This window comes from Ptychodera flava, chromosome 8, assembly GCF_041260155.1.
Source record: "Ptychodera flava strain L36383 chromosome 8, AS_Pfla_20210202, whole genome shotgun sequence".
Taxonomy (NCBI): domain Eukaryota; kingdom Metazoa; phylum Hemichordata; class Enteropneusta; family Ptychoderidae; genus Ptychodera; species Ptychodera flava.
The window spans coordinates 17,141,201-17,168,253 of NC_091935.1; the positions used below are offsets into that span (position 1 = coordinate 17,141,201).

Genomic DNA, 27,053 nt, shown 5'->3' on the forward strand with positions numbered 1-27,053 from the left:
GTGACAGCGTCCACAGATTAGTAATTTACCCTTGCTTACTTTGGCAAATTAGGCAAGCATTCTCATCAGATAATAGAGGCAAGACAGTGACAAAACGTCGGAGCATGGAGCTCCTTTTAAGCTCTATGGCGTAAGATTGTCAAACTACAAATAGGTGGCACGGCGAAGGAGAAAAAGAAATCGTTACAGAAACTAGTGCTAATATAAGACAAAGAAACCAAAGCTGCAAAGAAAGGTCGGTGGTATAAATCTTTATACACCTCCAGGTCATGTGACCTATTGTTCTTGCCATCCATTTTTCCCTGAAAACACGACTGCCACCTATTGTCCTTATGCAAATTAGTAATCAGTCATACTTTTATTCATATGTAAATAAGTAATCACCACACTTTAATGAAAAAAATCATCATATCAATAAAAGTGTAGTGATTACTCATTTAAATATAAAAAGTATGAACGATTACTAATTTGCATGAGAACAATAGGTCCAGTGGAGATGCCTAAAGCATTCTCAAACATTCAATTATACAATAAAGACAATTTTTCAACCGATATGTTATAACATCACTTTTTATAATTCAATTTTAACTTTCTTTGAACCATGCTCAATATAAGCAACAAGATTTGTTGATGAAGATCTTTCTATTTTTAGATTCGGCGTCTTCTTGGGTCGGACCAATCCTGTCTGATTTGTTATGTTGTTTTGTAGCAACTTAAGAAATGGGTTTACTTACAGCTTCCTCTGATTTAACACGAGATGAAAGTGGTAGTAATGTATTTGACACATGTTTTTGTATTGCGGTAGACAAACATTTGAGGCGCGTAAACCGTCATCTGAGCTGTGACCTGTTTGTTCTTTGATAAGCTGCTCATCGAATCCTTAATGGTACAAAGATGTTGCCGCATTCACCTACAATTATCAAAAACAAAACATATGTCACATATAGCATGGAAATAAGTACAGCCTTTTTATTATGTCTGTGGAATAGTTGAAAGAAATTCTGTGATGTTGCCGCAACCACAACAAAATATTTTGATCAATGAATTTAATTTTATAATTTTACAGAATTCGTTTTATGATTGTACAACTATCTTAGCAAAAGAATAAATTACCTTGCCAGAATGTCCAGTGTGATGATGGCCTTCTATCCAAGCCATCTCGCACATTTGCTTCACGTAAAGACGCATACTTTCTTGGAGGAGAACTTGATTACCCCTTGGCAAGGGTCATCGATATTACGCTCCTGTCGGTGGTATCATCGCCAAGTACTTTTTATAAGGGACCGGGCACAATTAACGGCAGGGGGCCGGAAGAGAAAATGGGGGGGGGGGCACAAACAAAAATGAGTGTTCTTGGGTTCGGCCATAAAAACTCCAGGGAAAGTAAGGGGTGGGCCACCAAAATTTTTTACACCTTGACAGACAGGCAATGTTTTTCAGCATTTTTGTTCCTTGTTGAAGCTGGAGTTCCTTGTTAAACTTCTCGTAGCATGATGAAATACCAAGTCTTAAACCTCACAATGCAGTTGTTATGTGTAAAATGAGCAACATTATTATTGAAAATTGACTTCATTTGTCAACAATGATAATGGTTGGTAATGATACAGAGGCTAGGTTGAAACTGGTTATTTCACCATGCTATAGGAAGAACTAGAATACGTAGTGGACACACAGGAAAAAATACTGAAAAAAGGAGAAAAAAATGGCATTAATGGTTCTTTTAAAGTTAGCCCATGAAGGACTATTCCAATGGCAGACTGTCATTAGAGTGGAGTAACATTGAATATCTTGGGTAGTCATAGAAAGGCAGACACTCGGTTGTGGAAAGTGCATTGAAACCACAATGGTCATGTTATACATTCTTCCCCAACATCTGAAAACATCATACAGATACTCAGTTGAAGTAAAGCATAGACATACCGGTATATAAAATGCTAAACATGCATACCAGCAAACAGACTCAAAAATAATTATGCAGTTCAGTTCAGTCTTCTCAGTGACAAAATTGTCCTAAAATTCTTACTCTTTGCTGTATCATACTTTGGAAATTAAAAAGACAATGCATTCATTCTATATACCATGGGTGTTTCACTTATAGTTCTTATTTTACTCAGAATATGATGAAATGGACAATATTGAGCTTGTAAGACTAACTTGGAGATGTGCAGTGTACACTGTCATCATTAAATTAATTCATGTCTAAATCAATGCTTCAACTATAACAACTGTAACAGCACTGAATGAACTTGTAGATTGTTTATAAGGTATTTGGTAATTTCATCGTTCTTTGAGATTAAAATAGCACAACACAATACTGACAAATAGCTGTAGGTGTTACAAGTAGTAAAGCTTGAACATATGTTATTTTGTTTGTTTATTATTTATATATATGATTATTATTTATTTCAAGAATGCAAGAATGTTGTTTTCACTAAAGCATATATTAAAAGTTATAAGGATTATATATATGTGTACAACTTTGTACCTTTGTAATCTTTCGTTTTTGGGGAGGGAAGGGCCACAAAAATTTTGTTGCCGGTGATGGGGGCCACTAAATTTTTTGCTGGTGTTAGGGGGGGGGGGCTGTAAAAAATATATGCACCACATATTTTCTCTTCCAGTCGCCCCCTCCGTTAATTGTGCTCGTTCCCTAAGTTGAACTACACATCGTGGATTTGATGCACTCCGTAGGGCAGTTTGCCCGTGTAAAATCCACTTTGGTTGTTTTTACATGGCCGTCAATGGAACTCTAGGAAGTCTCTAGGGTCATCAGATCAGACAATTTGACAAGATCCATCTTGACCGGTCAAAAACACGAAAATTGCATTAAACGTTTGATGCATCCACAAGGCAATCACACGCATCTACAGATTGAATTCTTTCTCGCTAGCCAATAGCCAATACGACAGAGTAAGGCAAGCCATTTTATTTAACCAATCAGACTAAAACAGTTTCCTTATACTCAGGTGCATTACACCAATCTGTAGCCCTCATTCAAATGCAGATTTCCAGTTGACCAGAGCCCTTATCCTACTTGTCTGGGATAGGTCATTCTCCCAAACTCACATGTCAGATTCATAATGACCTCTGTGGACCTTTCGACGTACAATGGGTCGCCCCATTCCAATGTGGGTGTTCAAATCAAAAGTCGACGATTATTTGCAGTTATTTTCAAATTTTAGAGAAGATTGGCCTGTTTTTCGTGGTATAAGTCGTTGATGGCACCTCGTAGGTGAGCTGTCACTTATGGTCAGGAACTTGTAAACATCACTCGGCCTTCAGCCTCGTGATGTTTACAAGTTCCTGACCATAAGTGTGTTTACAACTGTAACACCACACCTACTCGTGCGATATCTATGCTTATTTGCGATACAAATCGCAGTCAAACGTATTAAAATACAAGTCATTGACAATGACATAGTCCCCACTTGTAATAGGAGTATTAGTCTTGATTGGGCAGGAAATGGGGTCTTAAAGAAGTATCACTGGAGTGTATATGTTCAGATCTATGGACACATAGGTCTATGTCATTGTTCCCAATTTGAAACAAGAGGCACGTCTAAGTTACGGTTTTAAATCGGGAAAAAAGATCAGCCCTCTAGCTGTATTGGCCAGCCAAGAAAAACATATATGCATAATAAATGAGGTACAAGATGTGACATCTTAAGGTCTATTATCCTATCAAAATTGAAGCGTAAAGAACTTGAGTTATGCATATATATACGCATAATCAAGGTCAAAGGTCATCAAGGTCACGTGACATTTTGAAAAAAATTGTATTGCTTATTATAATTCAGACCTCTAGCTCTATTGGCTTGCCCACAATTATATATGTGCATAATTAATGAGGTAAAGCATGTGTTGTCATAAGGTCTCCCATCCTACTAAATATAAAAGACATAGCACTTGTGATTACTTATTTATTGACATAATCGTGTATTTTAGGTAAAAGGTTATCGAGGTCACATGACATGTTGTCAAAAAATTTCAATCCTATAGTCTATCCCTATATACCAAAAATCAGACATCTAGCTCTATTGGCTCGCTCAAAATTAGATATGCACATAATTAATGAGGTACAATATGTGGCGTCATAAGGTGTCCCATCATACCATATATGAAGGCTGTAGCACTTGTGGTTACTGACTTATACACAAATATGTATATTTGAGGTCAAAGGTCATTGAGGTCACGTGACATTTTGCCAAAAAATTTGTATTGCTAGGTTATCCCTACATACTAAAAATCAGACCTCAGGCTCTATTGGCTCGCTCAAAATTAAATATGCACATAATTAATGAGGAACAATATGTGGCGTCATAAGGTGTCTCATCATACCAAATATGAAGGCTGTAGCACTTGTGGTTACTGAGTTATGGACAAATATGTATAATTGAGGTCAAAGGTCACCAAGGTCACGTGACATTTTGTCAAAAAAATTGTATTGCTAAGTTATCCCTACATACCAAACATCAGACCTCAGGCTCTATTGGCTCGCTCAAAATTAGATATGTGCATAATTAATGAGGTACAATATGTGGCGTCATAGGGTGTCCCATCATACTATATATGAAAGGTTTAGCACTTGTGGTTACTGAATTATGGACAAATATGTATATTCGAGGTCAAAGGTCACCAAGGTCACGTGACATTTTGTCAAAGTGTCTGAGATATCTGCGTGAACGGATGAGCTCACGGATGGACTCACGGACGGACATGACCCAATCTATAAGTTTTCTGAACTTTATCTGTGGGGACTATAAAAAACTGTGTCACTGCATCCTTTTTGCAATATGAATACGATGAGAAACTAAATTGTTATTTTTCTTGGCCTTATACATGGGAGTCCATGGACTGCCTTATACATGGGAGTCCATGGACTGCCTTATACATGGGAGTCTATGGACTGCTTTATACATGGGAGTCTATGGAGGTGAAAACTAAAATTAAATTTGACAAAGTCAACAACGAACGCACCAGCAAGGTAGTTATACCACAGGGGCTCATAAGTGGCTATATAAGTCAATATTACAGCGTTTTTCTTTCTTTTTCAATGTTAAAAATAAACTAGCTGAAGAGCACAACACTTGTGTAGCTGTCTTTTGTGTAGCTTGTATTGGCATGTATAGTGCGCCCTCAATAGGGAGTGTGATCATATGTAAATGTGACCTTTAGTTCCGTGACCTCTAGCCATGCCTACTTCCCTCTCCATATGGCCGGCCATGCGTACAGACGTCGCTGTGTTTACTGACGTCGGTGTGTTTACTGTACTAATACAGTAAGCATAGCGAGGACAGGAAGTAGGCATGGCTAGAGGTCACGGAACTAAAGGTCACATTTACATATGATCACACTCCCTATTGAGGGCGCACTATACATGCCAATACAAGCTACACAAAAGACAGCTACACAAGTGTTGTGCTCTTCAGCTAGTTTATTTTTAACATTGAAAAAGAAAGAAAAACGCTGTAATATTGACTTATATAGCCACTTATGAGCCCCTGTGGTTATACCTTGCTGGTGCGTTCGTTGTTGACTTTGTCAAATTTAATCCGGTGATAATCTGGTGAGAGCGTCCACAGATTAGTAATTTACCCTTGATTACTTTGGCTAATTAGGCACTCAAACTCATCGGATAATAGACGCAGCATGTTGATAAAACGTATACGCAAGATTGTCAAGGGCAGTGCTAAGTTAAGGTGAAGTACTACGAATTACGTCAAAATTAAGTTGTGGTGTCATTTTCTTGAAACTTTGCACAAATATTCTTGGAAGTTGTGCAAGTGCAAAAATAAAATAAAAAATGGGGGTCACCACGCTCGTTTCCATGGAAACGGACGTTAAAATGGCGTCGTTAGAAATAAATAAAAATTATATAATTCACTTAAACTAAAGAAAGCAATTATAAAAAGCTTAGCAAATGAGTTAATTTTAATAAATACCAAGACTTAAGATCCATATCTATCGAATGTATAGTTTTCATGATGTTTGTAAAGAAATTTCTACATAAGTATCGATTTCAAAATGACGATATCGAAATTATATCACTACATAATTTTCGAACTTTCTTCCTGTCGCTTTGAATGGTGTCATTTTGACCAAACTTGGCGAATAAAACCCTGACATAATACCATTTAGTTTACACTTTTAATAAAAGGGTGTCACCACGCTACTTTTTACAATATCTCCAGGTGAATGGGTAATATGCGCCATGTAAATGGGAGAGAAATGTGAATTTTGCGCTCATGTTGAATAAAAACCAGCTTCCTAGGGGGTCAAAATATGACAAGGTTATAGGTCACATGTATTTCTAAGAGACTGGGTCAAAAAATTGGGTAAAAGCGCAATTTCAACAATGACAGGTGATGTTAAATACATGCGCCACAAAGTAACCCATTTGCGACAGGCTGGAGTTAAATCTGCGCAGAAACGTTCTAAAGCGTGTGCGCGTCCGAATTCGTCGCCCTTTACCTTAAGACCGAAACACCAAAGGTTGGTAGAATATATCTTTATCAGCGTTGGAAACTACGCCCGTCCTCCCGTCCGAGACGGGTAACTTTTCAGTCGGACGGGAGGAAAATTGTACTTCCACGTCCGTGTGTCGGGCTCTCGATAGTAGCCCATGCGGCATACCCAGTAATCTCATCGATCATGATCAGCTGCTTCTAGACGTAGTTTTAAACGAAATGTAGTATACCAATATGTCGGACTTCGACGCGCTTATGCTACTGAAACTGTGCAACTGTGTGACGCTCGAACGCAATGCAAGCGAGACATGTAAACACGGGTAAACAGGAAGTCGCTCATACTAGTAAATCTAACACTAAGCGAGATTTGCGCGAAATCAGCCAGTGCTATAAATATAAAGATATAAAGGAAAGATATAAGATATAAAGGATATAAAGGAAAATGAGGGCAACTCCACACATCGGCTCTACCAAGATTGTTTAGTATTACGATATGGTGAATAAAAGGATCATTGCATTTATTTTGTGTGGAATATATGGCGAGACACCGGTGAATCGATAGTGGCTTGACCCTAGTCATGTGATTTGGGTCCCCGGTAAACCGGTTTGTTGATTGAGTGATTCGCCTTAACGATGTTTCGGAACCAAAAATGGGGTTCCTTCATCAGTCGCTCTCTTGTTTTGTATCCCATCCGTTTGGTTGTGTGATGAAGTCATCTTCGTCCTCCAGGAGGAGAAACCAGATTCGTTATTGAGAGAGTTAGCCACTGTTGACTGACTCTATAGTGAGCGATCCGGTGTGTGGTGTCATATTATATTTAACATGACCCAGCATCGACCGGAGTTTCTGGACGCTTATAAGGATTTTTGTTTTAGGGCATATTTTGAGCGTTGCTAGTGCTCGTTATGTTAACAGTAAATGTTGTACTAATCTGTCAATGATTAGTTTGTTTTAGGCATTTAACTCGATTATCCGAACTTTTAGTTTTGTGTCAATTTTTCGTGAACTTTGTAATAGATTTCGGGTCGATATTGGTGCCTGCTTTCCGGTGTTTGAAAAGCATGTTGTGAAGGGCTGCTTCGAGAAATAAATCTTGTTTCTCTGTGTTTAGCCATTCCCAGGTTTCATGGTTTCGTTAACAATATTTGCTGTAAACGGCCTTTGAAATGGTTTGGTCTGAGGAGAGTATTGGTTTATTTACAACCCTTTTCAGAATTAGAGCGCGAAGCCACTGCAGTGAACTGCAATAAAACTGCTCACACTAATTAGTTTCAGCTGTAGCCAGCCGGCAAAGTCGACAACATTGTATGTCCCATGCAGACAGTTTGTCTGGGGAAGTTGAAATAAAAAAGATTTGTACATGGACCAGTGCATGGTAATGTTACATTGTATCTTCATCTTGAACACAGGGTGCAAATCGTAAACTCTCATTTACAACTCGAGCCTCAGACAGAGCTAGTTTTGCCTTTGTACAAGCAGACTTTTTGGTCTTTATCAAGTAGCCTTGTTCAACACCAAAGTGGCCACGGCTACAGCTGAAACTAATTAGTGTAAGCAGTTTTATTGCAGTTCACTGCAGTGGCTTCGCGCTCTAATTCTGAAAAGGGTTGTAATTCATGCCGCCAACTTTGATTACTTATATGGCAGCTCTCTCAGTTTTTGAATTTCTTTGCCAGATGATGTTTTCTGTATTGCCCAGCAATCTTTTCAGTTTGGTTGATTGTAGTACCAATTCGATGACAGGTTGCATCTTGGTTTAATACGATAAAGCGGCATAAAATGGAGACAAATTAAAAAAAATGTTTCCCCGTTGTTAAAACCGCTATCGTCACTTTTAACTCTTTGAGCGATATGGGCAAAGTGTGTTTGAATTAACTAATTAATTAATCAGAGTGTTATCAGCATTGTTATTGTAGAAATTTTGTATTCAAGTCCGGATTAGAATTCTAATCAAACAGTGGAATTCAGAACAGTTTGTTTGTAAGATCATAGTTAATACTCATGTTGAAAATAAAGTTGTTTACAGTTTGAAGTACATAATGGTTTTGTGTTTTTTGAATGAATGGATTTGTCAAAAATTCAGGACAGGCAACTTTCTGGCAGGACAGGCAAGTTTGAAAGTTACCAGTCCTGATGTCGGGCAAATATTTTGGCCAGTTTCCAACACTGGTAGAATATATCTTTATTAGCGATACAACGAAACACCTACCCACCCCTGGGGACGGACATGTAGACAACGCCCTGTGGTAGTACAGGTGCGCACGGAATTCCTCTGCCCCACCCCCTACTGAAGGCTCCCTTACTTGTTCAAGCCTCTCTTTCCGCACCTCTATATAATTTCTATACTTCAAGATGCAGTCCCCTGTGGGACAATGCTACACTCGCCTGCAAGCATGATCGCGAAATGTGCAATTAACGCTAAGAATTTGTCAGGAGACGTGAGGTAAGGACGGCTGACGCATGATATCCAAGGTACTTTTTTGGCAATAAGTCCTGATATTGTGATAAATCAAATTAACCACGTGATTGAAGATAATTTTCGTCTAGACTCTTACAGTAGTCCCCTTAGTTTCTTGCCCATACCCGCACATAGAAGACACTTGAAATATGCTGCACCATCCAAATCACACGACATCATTACTACACCCACGAATGAGATACAAATAATTACCCTGCGAATGCGTTTGCCGCTAGCGGTTACATAGAATGGTATCGATCTTAAACATTTTAACATTATGCTTTTCACATCTTGTCACCACAGCGCAAATTATCCAGCAGCAAGGCGAGTCCTGAACACCCCTCTGCCAAAACCTCTCCCTCCCCTCGCCAAGTAGGATATTCTGACAATGGACAACTAAAGGTTTATGAAATCTAAATAATTTCACATTACCACTTTAGCAATCCCCTGTTTCAGAACCATGTGATACATGTACTGTGTATTCACCAAGTTCGATATAGTCAAATGGCTTCGTTATATACAGTGAAGGACAGAATTGAAAATGTGCAAATGTGTCTCTGTCGGAACAAAGGAACATTAATAATAATCCATTTGTCGATACGTCTGTTTGAAATAAATAAATAGATTGGCCGCAAAATGACATGATGGATGGATTAATGTATTGAGTGATCAATGGACAGTTGAACTAAATGAATGAATTGTTGGATCGATGGGATAGATTGACTGGTTGATTGACTGATTGATTGACTGATTAATCGATTTGTAGACGGGTGGGTGGGTGGGTGGATGATTGATGAACAGAAGCGTAGACGGATTTATCGTTGGAAATAGCTGCATGGATGGCTGGCCCTGGAAAGATTGACTGATTGATTGATTGATTGATTGATTGATTGATTGATTGATTGACTGACTGATTGATTGATTGATTGATTGATTGATTGATTGATTGATTGATTGATTGATTGATTGACTGATTGATTGATTGATCGATTGATTGATCGATTGATTGACTGATTGATTGATCGATTGATTGACTAGTGAATGGCTATACAGATAAATTGGTACAACGTACCCGGTAGAGACGAACAGTGGGTATTTCAGGTCGTTGAAGGTTTGTTGTCCCATCAAAACAAGTAGCACGTAGGTCAGATTGGTCCATAAACCTCTTGCGAACGATCTCTTTCGTGAACTTTATTGCAATGAATATGATGCAAGAGCCTTTCATAGAAATATGGAGAAAACACGACTGGTCATCTTGCTGTATGTGTACAATAATCGGGGTTAATAAAGGCTGTAAGACATCGCCAGGTTTATTCAGTTTTTGGCGGAAAGCATTTAGTTAGAGGCAGACATGACACCTGATCAAATTTGTGCGCAGAATAATACGTTATCCTCAAGACTATCAACTTTTACAATGTATGGTGTAATCTCAATTAGCCCCAAAAGAATAATTCAAATGATGTGACTACCAGCAGACCCTCCGGTTCTAGAGAGATGTAAAAGGCCAATGAACGCTCATTTAATGGCTGTTCTTGTTAATTCTTTTGTTGAAAAAGAAAGATTGTAAATTGGAAAGTACTCACAATCTTTGAAGTTTGCGTCCATCCATACCATGTTCGACAGATGCATATCACTTGTATAGGTTCTGAGACCATACGAGCCGTACCTCACAAGCCAGGGCAACTCCTGATAGATAAATATAGACTTATTTCCACCCTGTGATTTTTTTGATGAATTAAGGGTGATGCCGGGGGTGATGTCTGTTTTGAAACTGTCTTGTCAAGTAATTTTGCAATGCAAGGCACGTCATGAATTATCGGAGCTCGCCGTTCAGACCGCTGGTTACGTTTTAAAATTTACAGAAATTTGCTTAAAGATTACGTGGAATCGCAACAATTATCGATGACTTCAGCTTGGCTGAGACCGGCACCCGACGTGAAAACCGCCCTTCAAAGCAGGGTTCACTCACTCTCAATTGTGGTTTGTATTTTCCTATAATTTTTAGTGTGCGCTCGACCTGATACTGTTTCATGGTGTGTATATGTCGTACAATGTATGAAGTAGGCCTGCCTAGGCTTGATCGTGGATATTTCGGAACGTTTTCCAATCTCCGTCAAACCTGAAGTCACTGAAACTGATTTAATTCCAAATGCACTTAAAACTTTCCAACCGTCTAATTGACGAACAGCGATAACTTATGTTTTGACTTGCGCGAACTGGATTTAGAAATTCGTGTGCTTGTCGTGTTTTCTCTTTTATCGATTCTGGGATAGATTTGACATTGTCAACATTGAATCGCGATGCTGAATAACTGTCTGTCTTTTAACATATTCCATCAATGCGTAACACTCGTTTCACACTGAATTGTCTCACTCTGACAAAAACAACAGTGGCTTTAACCTTTTGAGCGCCAAAGTAAACTTTTGTCGCCTTTATAATATGTACCCCTGTCAATTTTGTTTTTACATTTTTCTCAAAATTTTGATTAAAACCTGTAGCCCATTAAATGTGATGTCCGTTTGGTCCAAAATATAAAAAATACAGAAAAATTCATCAAAAATTGTTGAAATGTTGCACTAAAATTTTGGTGGGAAATATTGTAGCACTCAACAGATACAGATTCGCAGTTTGTATATTGTTTTACGCATTCGACCAAAAATGCCGGCAATGTGTATTAAGTTTCAAGTTCATCATTGTGTAACCTCACATCAGCAGGAAGCAACGTGACGTCACTTACGATATTATCATCCTCTACATCTCGTGAAGGTAGATTACAAGATTCATTGAAGTAAGGAGGCCAGATGTCTTTATCTTCAATCTCAATGTACAATTGTTGAATAACGCATGTCTTGTTGTTTTCGTCGACCGTGATCTAGGATGAGAACATAAAAAACAACACCACATAGAATTGAGATGAGGCTGTAATTCATGGTCTATCAATATTGAATTTTATTCGGTTTTCTTGAATAATTTTATCGAAAAAGGGAAGATAGCAATTCTAAAAGTCAATCATATTGAGTCCAGCATTGTTTTACAGTAAAAATACATTTGTTGAGACGTATAATTTTAGAGACCAATACTGGTAGATTTAACTTCAGTTCATTGTTTTCATGGTGTATAGAAAAATTGAGGTTCAAGATTTTATTTAGTAAAAATCAGTATGTTACCTTGACGGTGGCTCGTCAATGAACGGCGGCTTGTGTCAAGCCTATCAGTCCAAAATTGTCACTTTATTATGAAGAACAGAAAACAATGACTGTACAAAAAGTCTAGCTAGCATCAGCAATTAGCACAGTTAACATAGACAAGACCTATAGGCCAGTTTGCCATATTTATATAGAAGTGCACCACCCCCTGTGACTAACAAAATCGATATGCAACTCGTAATGTGCAAGAAATGTATACTTTGCATAGTAACTCTTCAGAAGACATAAGGAATTATCGTTACCTGGTACCATCCTACTGTCATGTGGAATTCCTTGTGGTTCGAATAGTCTAGATACTTTTGCAGCCGAAAAGTGGAGGTGTTGGCGTAAAACTCAAAGCGTTCGTCCTGAAAGGCGAAAAATAATTAGTGAATATTTACCTAGTAAACTTGGTCTTAATTGTTACATGCATGGACTAAGTACCTTGCATGATAACATCCCGATTCATATTTTAAGTTATAGAATTCACATGCCGATAACCATGACTTTGTATTCTGTCATACAGGAGCGATATGTCATACTAGTGCATCATGTATTTTACATTGCTCATGGCGATAGGTCAGGATGGTTGTTAAAAAAATAGTCGCATATTTTATAGACGGCAAGCCTTGACCTCGTTTACTTTTACTGGCGAGTCAATTCAGAATGTGAAAACAACGTGATACCACACCAGTGTCCTCACACTGCAAGCGTAGGTACGTAGGGAATATATGTTCACGTGTTGACCTCACCGTATTTCCTTCAAATATCAATCCGTGTTGTATAGAGAAGCTACCAATCGGTGGACTGAATACAGTCGTTCCAATCTCAGCGTCCTTCCGATAAAGAGACAAAGAGATTGTTTTTTATTTCTTCTGGTCGTAGTGGTATTTTGAATTGTTAACGAGCAGGCACACTTTCGTAAGTGTTTTTTTGAGCATCAATTATATTCCGTTGCATGGACAAATAATCTGTAAGTTGTATTTATTGGGTCTTTTGTTGCACATTAAAGATGACAACTCAAATTAATTAAGAAAACGAAATTATTGTGATCCTTTTCCATACAAGAGTTCCAACACATCTTCATGTCGATGCTAAACATATCCGGTATCAAACAGACGGGAGAAATAATCAAATGATGGACGAGGTACTGATCGCATTTGTATTGTTCAACAATAAATTATATCTTTCATTTCTTATTTGAAATTTGAATTCCTACCTCAGGAAAAGCAATTCTTATGTCCTGTGAGGGCATTAGACAATTATTGTACGGGTATTTCTTCGTGAACGCTGAAAAAAAAAAATCCGAAAAACAACAATTTGCAATTTTCGATTGACTTTTTTCCTTCTCCACAAAACATTGCCACCAAGGAAGTGGTGGACACACTGTATGATGGATCATTATTGGATGGGTTGACCACTGGCAATTCTATGGCTTTAGAAAAAATATTGAAGACAGAGGCTGGTAACCAAGAAAACCGTCTCTATACAGGAATGTTAAACTAGCAGCAGCATTATATAATTTTACTGGAGTTATGGCAGCAAAATATTTTCTCCAGCAGGAAAAGTATTATTCTAAAAGAACTTAATACATAGATACAGTTGGATATGGTTAGATAAAGTTTTAGGAGCAGTACTCACTACTCAACAACAATCACTGCTTGATGAACATTTCTAAGGGCATAGTGGAGAAATAGAAAGACACAACTGAGCTTCATAAATGTCCCAGTCAGATACTGAAAATGATTTATGATTGGAAAGAAACAGACTTGACACCTTGCAGATTGATGAGAGGATACTAAATGTAACAGATGATGACCTTGAACTTTAAGCTAGTATTCATAAAGTGGACCCCACCGTATTTATGACAAAACCTAACTTTGCAGACTATAATAGCCTCTCAGACAGTCTGAAAAAATGGGATGGATTTACTATAAGTTGAACATTGATGTTGAAATATTTTAACCACCTTCCTGTGAATACTGTATAGTGATGCTTGGTGAAAAGCACACATCAAAGTTTCTGGAAAAAACACAGTTATTTTTGGCCTTTGTATTGGTAAAGTGTAGTGCAGGCTAAAAAGGACAAACAGACACATCCTTGAAGTAAATCCCCTTGATGGTTACTTTTAATACACTATTCTTGGCTTCGTTAAAGAATGTCGTAACTCAAATTTTTCAAAAGACTGCATATTGTCGGTGTTTTTCATGATAGAGAAAATGATGAATAGCTCCATCATATGTAATAGTATTTGGTGCTTAAGTTTACTCCATGACACAGGAAATGTCATATTTTCCAGGCAGTTGGGAATATTCATATTTAAAAGTAATTACGTCAGTGCTACATGACACAATGCATGATGAAGCCTTTATGGAAGTCATGTCCTAATTTTTTACCGTAGAGTCTGAAGTTAAAACTGGTAAAAAATAATTTGAGCTAGTTTTACAAAGAATGTCATGAAAACGGGGGAATCACAAATAGGTAATTGTATGCTACTGAAAAATTTGAGAAAATGTTCGACGCAAAATGGCGTAAAAACAGAATAAGCAGGGCTTTCCAAGCATTATTACTGCCAGAGTATATGACCAGTAATATAGCTTAAACTGGTGCTTTTGGGTTTTTCTTCCTTAACCAACTCATGTCTGATTTCCAAAGTAGTCTTGGTGAAGCCTGACGGCAAAAAAGACTCAAGACAATGTCATGGTAAACGTTAGAAACAAGAAACATTTCAAAAAAGGGAGATACGTGACGACTATTCAGAGATAAGTTGATGTCATTATATAGTTTGCATGATTTTACAGATTAATAATCTCTATAAATACTGCTTTATCATGACATAATGACAAAGGCGTACTTCCCGAACGTTGCAGGATCACCGATATCGCCTCAGCTACACTACTGATCAATATATTAGGAACCCTATAAGTGCGGATATAGATATTTAACTTGCTTTTCTTGCTAGCACCAAATCAAGATCAAGATTAAAGTTCCGAAGCTGTCTTAATGAAGCTCGATTTCAAACACTGATGCATGCGGACGCGGTAATGTTAAGGAAAGGGGAAATTTCGTTTTCAAAAAAGGAAATTATTTTGATGGTTTGTTTGATTTGGTAATCGAAACTACTGTATTACAGTCGATTTCCTACGATAATTGTCGTATAAATTAATCTTGCAACTGGTTCCCCTATTTATCAGTTCTTGCCAAAGTACAAAAAGCTAGTGCACATTGCGCAATCAGTGCTTGTTCAACACTTAGCAGGGCATATGGGAGAAACAGAAAGACACAACTGGGCTTATAAATGTTCCAAGCGGATACTGAAAATGGTTTATATGATTGGACAAAACAGACTGAATACCTTGCATATTGATGAGAGGATTCTAAAAATAACAGATGATGACCTTAAACTTAAGCTAGTACTCATAAAGCGGACCCCACAGTATTTAAGACAAACGCAACTTTGCCGACCAGAACATGTATACCCTCTCAGTCGGTCAGAAGAAATGGGAAATCATATACATAGAGAATATTGATGTTGATATGTTTTTAACCAACTTCCTGTAGACACCGTATAGTGATGATCAATCAGTAAAAAGACTATATCAAAGTTTCTGGTAAAAAACTACCATGATTTTGGCCTTTGGGTTGAACTAGCATGGTGCAGGCTAAGGACAAACGGACACACCTTAAAAGTAAATCCTTGGCAGCGGCTGTGTGATGATAACTTATAATACAATATTCTTGGCATCGTTAATGAATGTCGGAAACTCTTTTTTTCAAAAGACTGGATATTACTTGTGTTTTTCATGACGAATAGCTCCACAAGATGTAAAAGTATTTGGTGCTTGAGTTGATCCATGACACAGGAATTGTCATATTGTCGCGCATCGGGAATATCGATCAAAATGTAACTACGTCAGTGCAACATGACGTAATGCATGATGAAGCCCTTGTGGCAGTCATGTCCGAATTATTTTTAACGTAGAGTCAGGGGGAACTGCATGAAACCAGTTGGAACCGGTTAAAAGTAGTTTGAGCTGCTTTTACAGTGAGCATTGCGCAACGTAGAATTTGCCCACTATTTACGTCACTCATCGTGTTCCGGCAAACGTAAGAGTGTGGACAAGGAAGTCTTAATACAAAGATACCGTTTGAAATAGTTATGATAACGTACTCAATGCTCAAGAATAATCAATGCTTGCTCAACATTTCTCAGGTCATAGTGGAGAAATAGAAAGACATAACTGAGCCTCATAAATGTTCCAGGCAGATACCGAATTTGATTCATGATTGGAAAAACAGATTAATACCTTGCAGATTGACGAGAAGATGCGCATGCTAAATGTAACAGATGATGACCTTGAACTTTAAGCTAGTACTCATAAAGCGGACCCCACAGTATTTATGACAAAACCTAACTTTGCAGACTATTACATATAGACCCTCAGACAGTCAGAATAAATGGAAAATCATATATACCGTAGAGTCCGGGGAACTGATTGAAACCAGTTGGAACCGGTTAAAACTAGTTTGAGCTGGTTTTACACATAATGCCATGAAAACTGGACGAATCATGGGAAAATTACACAGAAACGGTAATTGTATGCTACCGAAAAATGTAAGAAAATATTCGACGAAAAACGCTTAAACACAGAATAAGCAGGACTTTTCGAGCATTCTTACTACAAGAGCATATGACCATACGTAATATAGCTTTACATGTTAGTTTTGTGGTTTCCTTTAATAACCAAATGTCTGATTTCCAAAGCAGTCTTAGTGAAGCCTGACGGCAAACAATGACTCAAGACGATGTCATGGAAAACTTGAGAACATTCAAAAATAAGGAGACGCGTGACGACTATTCAGAGATCAGTTGATGTTATTACAGTTTGCAAAATTATATAAGTTAATAATCTCAAAGTACTGCTTTATCATGAAATAATGACTTAGGCGGACTTCCAGAACATGCCGGACTTGGCGACATATTGCCTACGCTACACCACTGATCAATATATCATGAATAGTGCTGTATAGTTTTAACTCGCTTTTACTGCCGGCACCAAATCAAGTTTAAAAGTTTCGACGCGGTCATAATGAAGCTTGAAAATTCTTCTGAAAACGTGGTGTCACGTTGCTATGGCGATATTTTAAGACCAAACAGAAAGATTCTGTATAAGCATCCAGCAAAAAACGCTGAATAGCAATGTTCTTTCCTTTCTTTCCCATGTTTTACGTCACTCACAGAGTTCCGGCAAACGTGAGAGTGTGGACAAGGAAATCCTTTATGAATAATTACGAATGAGGTTAAGCTTACTAGACAAGTCGCCATGTCAAAGTTTTAGTGAGAGAACTACTTAATAAACACAAAATAATAATTGAATAAGACAGAACCTCTATCATTACACTCGATACGCACTGAATTAAATTTAATTCGACAGGCGCCCTCTTGCTTACTCGAAATTCTGCGCAACGCCTTCCACCACAATGACATAAAAATTCATGCATGCGCATGCAAACACAAACACGTTTAAGAGGGTAATCACCAGAGATCAGCGAAAGGATCAACCAGCTGATTGTAACAGTCGGGACAAGTCTACATGCCCTTGAAGGGTAACTGTCAAGTCAAGTCAAAGGCGTGGTTTACAAGGCCAATGTATCAACGGGGAGAAGGTTACATCGGCATCACTGATAGCACCTTCAAAGACGCGCTTTGCAAACTACATATAATCGTTCCGTAACGACAAATGGAGAAATAGTACAGAAATGTTAAAGTTTATATGGAACATAAAAGACAAGGACCAAGTCTTTGACATCTCGTGATCAATTATTTACAAAGCATCGAGCTACTTTACATAAGCGAGCGATGCAATCTTTGTATATCAGATGCATATTATCAATACTGACAAATCTACGCAGTTAAACAAACGCTCTAAGTTGTTTCAAAATGTCGCCACCAAAACAAATATTATTTATCAAATTTCAACACCACCTACAAATAGAATGGTACGTTCCAAACATATGAACGAGAGTTTGGAGCTAAGAATCTTTTCATTTTATCCGTCTGAAGATTGCAGGATGCATGAAATTTAAGTAACAGATATTATTACTTTGTACTTGAAGTAATTTGTGTTATTATTTATAACGTTCTGCTTTCCGTATCGAGCACTGTAATTTCCCACGAGGACATCTATATGCTTAGTACAAAAACTGCACATTTGTCTCCTAAATGCTATGATTGTGAGAGAATGTACTGTCTTTTAAAAGTTGCTACAGAATATTTGGGTTATTTTAAAGTGAGGACCAATGAACATTAAAAGTATTATCATTTTTTTATGAATTGTTAACATGCTCTGCCCTGATTAATTATAACGACAACATAAACGGAAATGAGATTCCCATCTTTCCCTTTTAACTTCACTGTAGACAATCCAGAAGTACCCCTAGTCTACGCTTTTCTCCTATAAAGTTTTATATATTTTGTTTGAATTTTTGATGTTTTTATCAAAGACACAAACATAACACTTATGAGAAAGCAATGTAAATTTTCTGATTTTTGCTTATGTTCTGTAGGGTAGAGTTAAACGACAAGAAGAATTATGAGGAAAAGTAGTGCTCCTATCTTGCTTGTTTGATACATACCCCTTGACTTTATGCTGCTCATACTGATTTTAGGAGACAAAATCCACCCTTAAATAGGTAAGGAAGCTAATTAACACTGAAGTGTAACTATTTCTTGCTGTATAGAGTTCTCAAATATTTCTTTGTAAGTGACTTTTAGATTTCTAGGGAGAAATGTGTCTTACTGACCACACCAAGAAGGTAAATAATGATATATTTATCAATAGCACAGAAAACTGCTAGTCAGCGGTTTTTGCAGGATTCTTATAGAGAAAGAAATAATCTTGCCACTTGGTCTTGACATATCGCTGACATATTTTACAGAGGAAAATGACAAGATATTATTTTACAAATAGAAAAATAACAATATGCTTTTCGTTCTCAATGATGCTATTGTAAGGGAAAATAGTTTCCTCCCTGTGTCAGATGTTCAAATAATATGTGTCTTCTCATGATTAAAATGACACTTAACCAAAAAGGGTTTTGACATAGTTGTATGGTCTCGACGATGCCACAGAATTGTCTCTCAGACACTGTGCAAATCAGATATGGCTACAAATTATATAACTAGCTCTCCAGGTCTTCTAAAGAGATAAAATCTAAACAAAGCAAATAAATCCACTTTTCTTTGCTCCTGTCCTTGCTTTTCTGAATGGCATGATTCTAATTTGTTATTATTATGGTAGTGATAGTTTCTTTTATAAAGTTGCTGATTCTGTCATTAAAAGGGAAGTAGGGAAAACAAAGATAGAAAATTTATTATCTAATACCTGGAAAACTAGTAAAAGGGCAACTTTTGTAGTAACTGTATTAACCGAAAATAAACTTTTATTACTTAAATTATCATAAAACGACAGAGTTAAACTAGCCTTGTTTTAGTTCTCATTTGCGGGATAATAGCTGTAATTTACAACAATACTTTTTTGTTATTTATGACTCTATAATATTAACCAGTGTCTAGCGCTCCCTAAACCTTTTCACCGGCCCCGATTTTCCTCTCTAGAGGTCATAATGATGGTGAAAGATTGCAATGCTCAATGTTAGGCTTGTTGAAATAGCCTGCATATGTATAGGCAAAAAGTGAATTTTCAGTGCAAACCAAAAGCTAAGTTTTAAAAGACACGGGGACCGTGTAAAAGATGGTCAAATTCCCGCCATTCCGCTTCACTCTGCTCGTTGCGGCAGGTTCAAGCAAATTGACCGGTTATGGGTGAAACACAATAAGTAAAGAGAATGTACCAATCCGTCTCTGGAGCCCTTTAGTCTTAAAATTAAGTAGATTTGCAGAGATCAGTCTCCTAATATAACGTTGGACTCAGTGCCCTGAATATGATCAGCTTATATAGGTGGTATACTTACCCCCAGAAAGCAGACAGCACAAAATCACAGAGAGGACAAGAATAAGTGGTGGGTCAAAGGCAGCCATCCTTCGTAGCGCCGTGAAGCAAATGACAGAATATACTCTCTACCATAGCCATATGGGCTGTGTGAAAGCCAATCATAACCCTGATACAATCGAAATTTTGGAATTTCCCAAGACAGAAAGCTGACGAGGTTCCCCATTTTGAGTGTTGACCCAAATTAGCCCATAATTTATTAATAATAAATAAACATAAATGTTGGTTGCTGACCCAAGTCACTGCTAGTATAAACCTTATGATGAAAATAAACACTCATTGACAATGATTGACAGCCCACTTTTTGTATTTTCGTTACATGTGCACGTAGGTATCCCTAACAATATTTGTAAGAAACGATATATTGTGATTAAGAAATCACAAGATGTCAAGTACCTTCAGACATATTTTTAGGAATTTGTCGCTTGGTGCCAGTCACTACAATATCTGCCACTGTTCTAGTTTGAGCTGCTGTTGTGCAGTCATTCGAAGTACATAATATAAGTACATAAGTACACAATATCAGTAAGACCAGAGAAAATGGCAAACGTATTCCTTGAAATCGTGGTCCACAACTGTCATTCTGTACCTGTGGTCGTACTTATATGTCATTCGTCACTTCCTTTGACCAATTCCGAAAGTTATATTTGAGCCGCGAATGCTTCCATAATTTTGTTTCCTTCTTGTTCAATCACTAGCAACGCTCTTGTATTTTCGTAAGATGTGAACATAGCTGTCGAGAACACTATTTGTTTATAAATGACATGGAAATATTATGTTTGTTTTCAGCCATATGTTTCCGCTTACAGTCTGCACTCATCATAATAATTTATTAGCTATTTGGGTGTTACGGTACTGCGGTATTGCAAATGCTTATCATTTTCATCTTTCATATATGATATTGTTGTATTTTTACTTCACTTCCCCGTCGACCCTTTCTCTAGGGGGTTAAGCAACCGAGTGAACTGTATTTGTACTGACTTTGATTTTTTCTTAAAGGCCGGTGGCTCGATGCTCGGGATCATGCTTGTTCTAGTCTGTAAGAAGATTATGTAGGTGTCATATTCTTTTGTTTTCCATTGCAATTGAAATCTAGAAAGTAAATTTGCTGGCAAGACAATTTGAAGAACGCCGTCATTAAAATCTTATACACAAACTCCAGATGCTCCCTAAACTTGTTCAATAAAGTCTTCGCCTTTCTGGAAAAACGTACAGGTGCTCATATTGTTTTTCGCTTCGCCTGGAATGTTTTGCGGATCATTGCCAATTGTATCCATGAGAGCAATTGTAAAGCGCTGTACTTACACGAACTGCACACTGTCAGGCGAAATGGACGTGAATAGTCTTAAAATGTGATATTATCTTTGTAAGTATTAAGATAATAAATCAAAAATATATAAAATATTGATGTCACTAAAAAAAAGTTACTATTTTATCCGGGTTGAGCTTCCTTTCTGCGGAGCAGCACTCGATAAAATTGCTGTACGTGTATGAGTTATGTGTGAAATACTAGTAGTCGGCCGGCCGGGGCGTCCAGTATACTAAAAGTACATAAAATGGGTACTCCCAGTTTACTGGACGCCCCGGCCGGCCGCCTATGTCAAACTCATACACGTACAGTGATTTTATCGAGTGCTGCTCCGCAGAAAGTAAGCTCAACCTGGATGAAATAGCAACTTTATTTTAGTGATTTTGTTACGTGCAGAGAAAACGAACAAAAGGGTGAACTCAGCAGTTTCCGTTTAAACAAAATTTATTACGAAAACAAAACTAATTGCTAAGTCAGGGACAGAGTACAAGCTTTAAAAGTGTACAGACTACTTATCTCAGCTGGGACGGCAAAGCTCCAGTCTCAGAGTTGTAACAGTCAGTCGGATGAATGAACAGTCCTTTGGCTTGCAGGCTTGAAGCTGCACAAAGTCCACAGTATAAATCCAGCGTTGACAGTGAAGGTCTTGAAAAGTCTTGAGAATGACTACTGCTGGAGTTTAGTAACACACAAGAGACACGATCCCAAAAGTCTGACTGGAAGCTGAGCACGTCCCTTTTATAAAGGCATATAAGAACAATCTAGAACTTTTATTGACATGCTAATTACTGTTCTAAAATTATCTCCCTTACACAACTAATCAACTTTCCAGAACATTCCAAACATGACTAATTGAATTCAAGGTTGTTAGGTCATCAAGGGCAGTGACCTTGAGAATGTTCTAGACTAATTGAACTCAGGTCATGAGTGTGGGGGAAATGACTACATAACACACCCCCTCTTCAAAAAAAAGAAAATTTTTCAAAGAAAAATCTTTCTTTTACAAATGTAATCTTGAAAAGGATTTAAGTACTCAAATTTTGTTTTACTCTAAAGTAAAATTTCTTGAAAGTGAACAACAATAAAATTTCTTGAAAGTGAACAACAATAAACTCTAAATACGAGAGAGACAGTCTGCAATTAAATATAACTTTCAAATATACTTTCGGAATTGGTCAAAGGAAGTGACGAATGACATATAAGTACGACCACAGGTACAGAATGACAGTTGTGGACCACGATTTCAAGGAATACGTTTGCCATTTTCTCTGGTCTTACTGATATTGTGTACTTATGTACTTATATTATGTACTTCGAATGACTGCACAACAGCAGCTCAAACTAGAACAGTGGCAGATATTGTAGTGACTGGCACCAAGCGACAAATTCCTAAAAATATGTCTGAAGGTACTTGACATCTTGTGATTTCTTAATCACAATATATCGTTTCTTACAAATATTGTTAGGGATACCTACATAACAATATCAATACATAACAATATCAATATTGCATATTTATGATTTATTATTTTTAATTATTACGAAGATAACATCATATTTTTAGACTATTCATGTCCATTTCGCCTGTGGAACTGTAGTCTCAATAGCAGAGAGAGTTGAAGGTCGAACACGATTGGAACTAATTTGGGGTAAAATGGGCGTGAAAGATAGCTTATAAATATGTAGTTGTCGCAATTACGAGAGTCGAAGAGCATCAGGTTTTTATATCAAAAGTCTCACGATACTTACTCCATAAACACAAATTCGTACAGATTTCCAAAACCACTTTGGTACCTCCTACCGAAAATACAAAAGACGCCACCACCAGAAACTGAGATCGTAGGACGCCCATTCATAAGCGGATGCTCCAGTGTAATATTTCACATATCAGAATTCATTGACCACTGTCTCAGACAAATCATGAAGAAACAACCAACAAATAATTCCAGCTCTTACAGAGAAACTCATGACATCCTGCAGCAATATTCAACCGCGAGGTCAAAAGCGAAACATTACGATACATATAGAACATGCAACAACGAAGCCGATTTTACACAGAAAGTCACACAATTTAATGAAAAATTACAAGACTGACAATACAAAAAACGGAAATAGAACACATTATCAGAGAAACAAATCATAAGAGCAGAAAAAGACAACTTGAACAAAAAGAAAAATATAACACCACCAACAATAATCTAGTCTTCATAACAACATATAGCCCGTACATCGAAACGACAACAATCAAGAAAGCCCTTACAGAAAACTGGAGTGAACTTGAAAAGGACGAAAGACTAAAACAACTGTTCAAAAACAACCAATAATCGCATACAGAAGGAACAAAAATATAGGCGATACACTTAAAACGCCAGACTTCTCGAACGCCATAACACCTCTAACTCAGATCCATATGAGCCTACACAAACACAACAAGACCAAACCGTAGACATTCTAGCTTCACTACTTGAACAACAAACGTAAGTGGAACAACATACTAACAAAATAAATCAACCATTCGACGCGTCTCACTGAAAGCGACTGATGAAGAAAACTGTTTTTGACACAGCGCCAAAGGATTGCAGTGTCATACTAGTCTCTCCGCACCAGTGAGGATTAAAATCAAGACACGTAGATTACGGGTAAGTCTCGCCATGGCTAATCAACATTTTACATAAAACAGCCAAACATGATATACACTAAAAAAACCCAAGATATGAACGATGCCAGGAGATGCTTTGCCTTTACTACCTGGCCTTGCCTAATCAGTTCTATAGACAAGACAGTGAAACAAAATATACCTACTACCATACATCAAACGCAAACCACCAATATTTGAACGGTGTGGAGCTGCTTTCCCTTTACTGACTAAACACGTCCATTTATTTGGGCGTGGCTCGCATAATCGGTGGTAATTTTCATGATTAGTGATTTAAGTGAAAAGAGCCATTTCTTGAGCTACTGGGCCAAATTTGATTAAACTGTACTGCATTAGTTTTTAATCAGAGACTCAATAACTGAACAGGACTCTTATCCTCTCCGAGAAATTGTAATCAAAGTTCCCATTAACACATGGGGACTGTATCATCAATGATGACTTTTTGTGTTTACTTCTTTATTATTCAGCTTGACTCCCTTGTGGTAAAACTTACAGAACTGAAAAGATGTTTTGAATGGCAAAAGTTAACAAACCCCTGTTGATGAACTCATAAATTTATCTCTATATGTTGTCAGTCATTTGTGGACAAACCATAAAAAGGAGTTAAGTGTTTCAAAGTATTTTATTGTGTATAAAAAGACTATTACTATTAGTATATTACATTTGCATTAAAAATAGGTAGGATTCTAGATTTCCTGGAAATTTTATTAATTATATGCTTACAGCGTGAAAAACAACAAAGTCATAAACAATTACATGAAATTTGCTCTTACAAGTAACAAATACAAGTTCATTAACTGAGTTAAATGATTTACTGGTATATGTCTATGACAATTTTATTTTATATTTGCAGAGAACAATACAAAATGTAAGTAACTGAACTATATGACATATGTATAAAGAAATCTTTCTATTTTATATTTTACAATGACAGAAATGTACAGAAATGCCTAATGCTAATAGTTTGCTATTACTTAAATGGTTGCATACAAAGATTATCATATTTACTACTGGCAAATTGAAACAAGCTGGCATAGAAATTTTGATGACTTTGAAATTTGATGTTATCTGCTGACATTTATATTATCACAGAAAGGAATTAAATATAACTCACTTGAACAGGTAGACTGTATATTTGCTAGATCTTGACAAACTCTTTACATACTGACCCACTTAATATTTGCTCTACAAAATAAACATCTTCGTTTGTACAATCATATTAATTAATAATTTTATGGTATGCAAATTAACTTAAGATGAGTTGTCATGAAGATTATACACCAGCCTAAAATCTAGCAGTATCTTTACTAGAGCGGAACATAATAACTCACAAGCCTTATCCTATGAATAGATTATATGGTATGCATTCAGCTTTGAAAGACAACAACAGGAATTTGTCAAAAGAATGCATAGGGGCATCCTAAATGTCATCGTCCTTAGTAGCAAACCATTTCAAGTAATATATACATTCATGGTAACCAGTATGAAATAGTAAATGTTCAAGACATGCTAATGGGATATACATGCTGGAATGTTAATTTAAAAGTTCTGTAAAAAGCAGTACAATGTAATGAAATAATTTAAAATTCATTATATTGTGTATCTTGCAGAGCCTGATATGTGTGCATGATTATAAATGCTTGGTAAATCTTTTCTAGAAACATAGATTTTGACCTACTAGATGTTTATCACTAAGCTAAGAAAGGCAAGAGCTGGCAAGGGAGCTATATACAGTGGGTTCAGTTTTCCGGAGTATGAATATTGACGAGGGCACTTTTTGAAAGTTCTCATTCATTTTGTCAGTTGCATACATTTCAATTGTTTGATATTGTACATACAGAAATAGCTGTCTAATGTTTGACAGTTTGTTATATAAAATACTACATGATAACTTGTGATCACATTGCTGTGGTTTCTGCTTCTGCAGCCATTTCTGCCGTTCCATTGATAGCACCACCCTCACCTGGATTGTCAAAAGAATAAATGTTTCTGAAAGATATAAAGTACATAAAATCTAATTAGGAGTTTGGCAAATGAGTAACACAATTAACAAGTGAAATTTATGATTTATGAGAGGCTGTAATATTCACATACTAGTATTTTTGGTATTTTTTAAAATTGCATATTTGTTGTAGCAGTGAAAACCTACTGTTCGAGTGCGAGATTGCTGCTGTATTCGTACTCTTCAGGGACATCTTCTTGGCTCAGAACTTCTGATTTGCCTGCAAGTGACAGAGAAGGAACATATAAACAGGAGACTAAACTGAACCAATCGTATCACAGATATAGCATAGCATGCCAGTGATTTCACATCACAGGCACAAATCATGTCATAGATAAGACAGTGTGACTGTTTTTATCACACAACGGACTTGATATTTTACCAATTTGAAGTAGGTAAGCAAGAAGATATCATTCATTTAATTCTGTCGAAAGATATGCTTACGATTCAATCGTGTGACAGATATGATGCATGGTCATTATGACTATGTGAAAAACATAATATGTAATTGATATACCATGTCATACATGTAGATGTGATGCAAGAGATTGCAGTGTGTCATCAAATTTACAAGTTGTTTGCCATCATCTGAACTTGACCATTCAAATTATGAAGGTGACACTGTTGAAATAATGTCACTCATGATTTTTCAGTCTGAAATACATGTATATAAATGAAAGTGTATGGCAATCCAGCAGTGTGAAAAGCACAATTACATGTAAATACAAAGGGAATGTAGGTAGTCATTGCTTGTCTTTAGATTGAAATACCCAGGAGTGCACCTTAAATATTCATGGTCGCTCAGAACCCACACTATGTGAGACACTTAAGTAAGAATGTGCCTTGGGAAGAGATATTTGTTTATATACTTTTCTAGTTAACTGCTTGTCGGGGGGCTCATGCTTTTTGTTTTTTGTTTTGAAATTAGCAGGGATGGCAGTCATTTTGAATATAGAGAGTCAG

At 37.0% G+C, this 27,053-nt stretch overlaps 2 protein-coding genes across 2 annotated transcripts in view; both read right to left on the minus strand.

The window, feature by feature from the left end:
- Positions 1 to 20,229, minus strand: part of LOC139138670 (uncharacterized) — a 38,760-nt gene extending 18,531 nt beyond the window's left edge. The window contains exons 1-7 of the mRNA XM_070707157.1: positions 20,086 to 20,229; positions 13,331 to 13,401; positions 12,864 to 12,947; positions 12,375 to 12,479; positions 11,664 to 11,798; positions 10,510 to 10,612; positions 9,999 to 10,144 (exon numbers count right to left, since the gene is read on the minus strand). Coding sequence (XP_070563258.1) covers positions 9,999 to 10,144; positions 10,510 to 10,612; positions 11,664 to 11,798; positions 12,375 to 12,479; positions 12,864 to 12,947; positions 13,331 to 13,401; positions 20,086 to 20,152 — 711 coding nt within the window. The 5' untranslated portion in view covers positions 20,153 to 20,229. The remainder of the gene's footprint in view (positions 1 to 9,998; positions 10,145 to 10,509; positions 10,613 to 11,663; positions 11,799 to 12,374; positions 12,480 to 12,863; positions 12,948 to 13,330; positions 13,402 to 20,085) is intronic.
- A 4,328-nt stretch (positions 20,230 to 24,557) lies between these two features.
- The window catches only part of LOC139139539 (cubilin-like), a 50,869-nt gene continuing 48,373 nt past the window's right edge, over positions 24,558 to 27,053 (minus strand). Inside the window, exons 60-61 of the mRNA XM_070708452.1 lie at positions 26,238 to 26,310; positions 24,558 to 26,077 (exon numbers count right to left, since the gene is read on the minus strand). Coding sequence (XP_070564553.1) covers positions 25,987 to 26,077; positions 26,238 to 26,310 — 164 coding nt within the window. The 3' untranslated portion in view covers positions 24,558 to 25,986. The remainder of the gene's footprint in view (positions 26,078 to 26,237; positions 26,311 to 27,053) is intronic.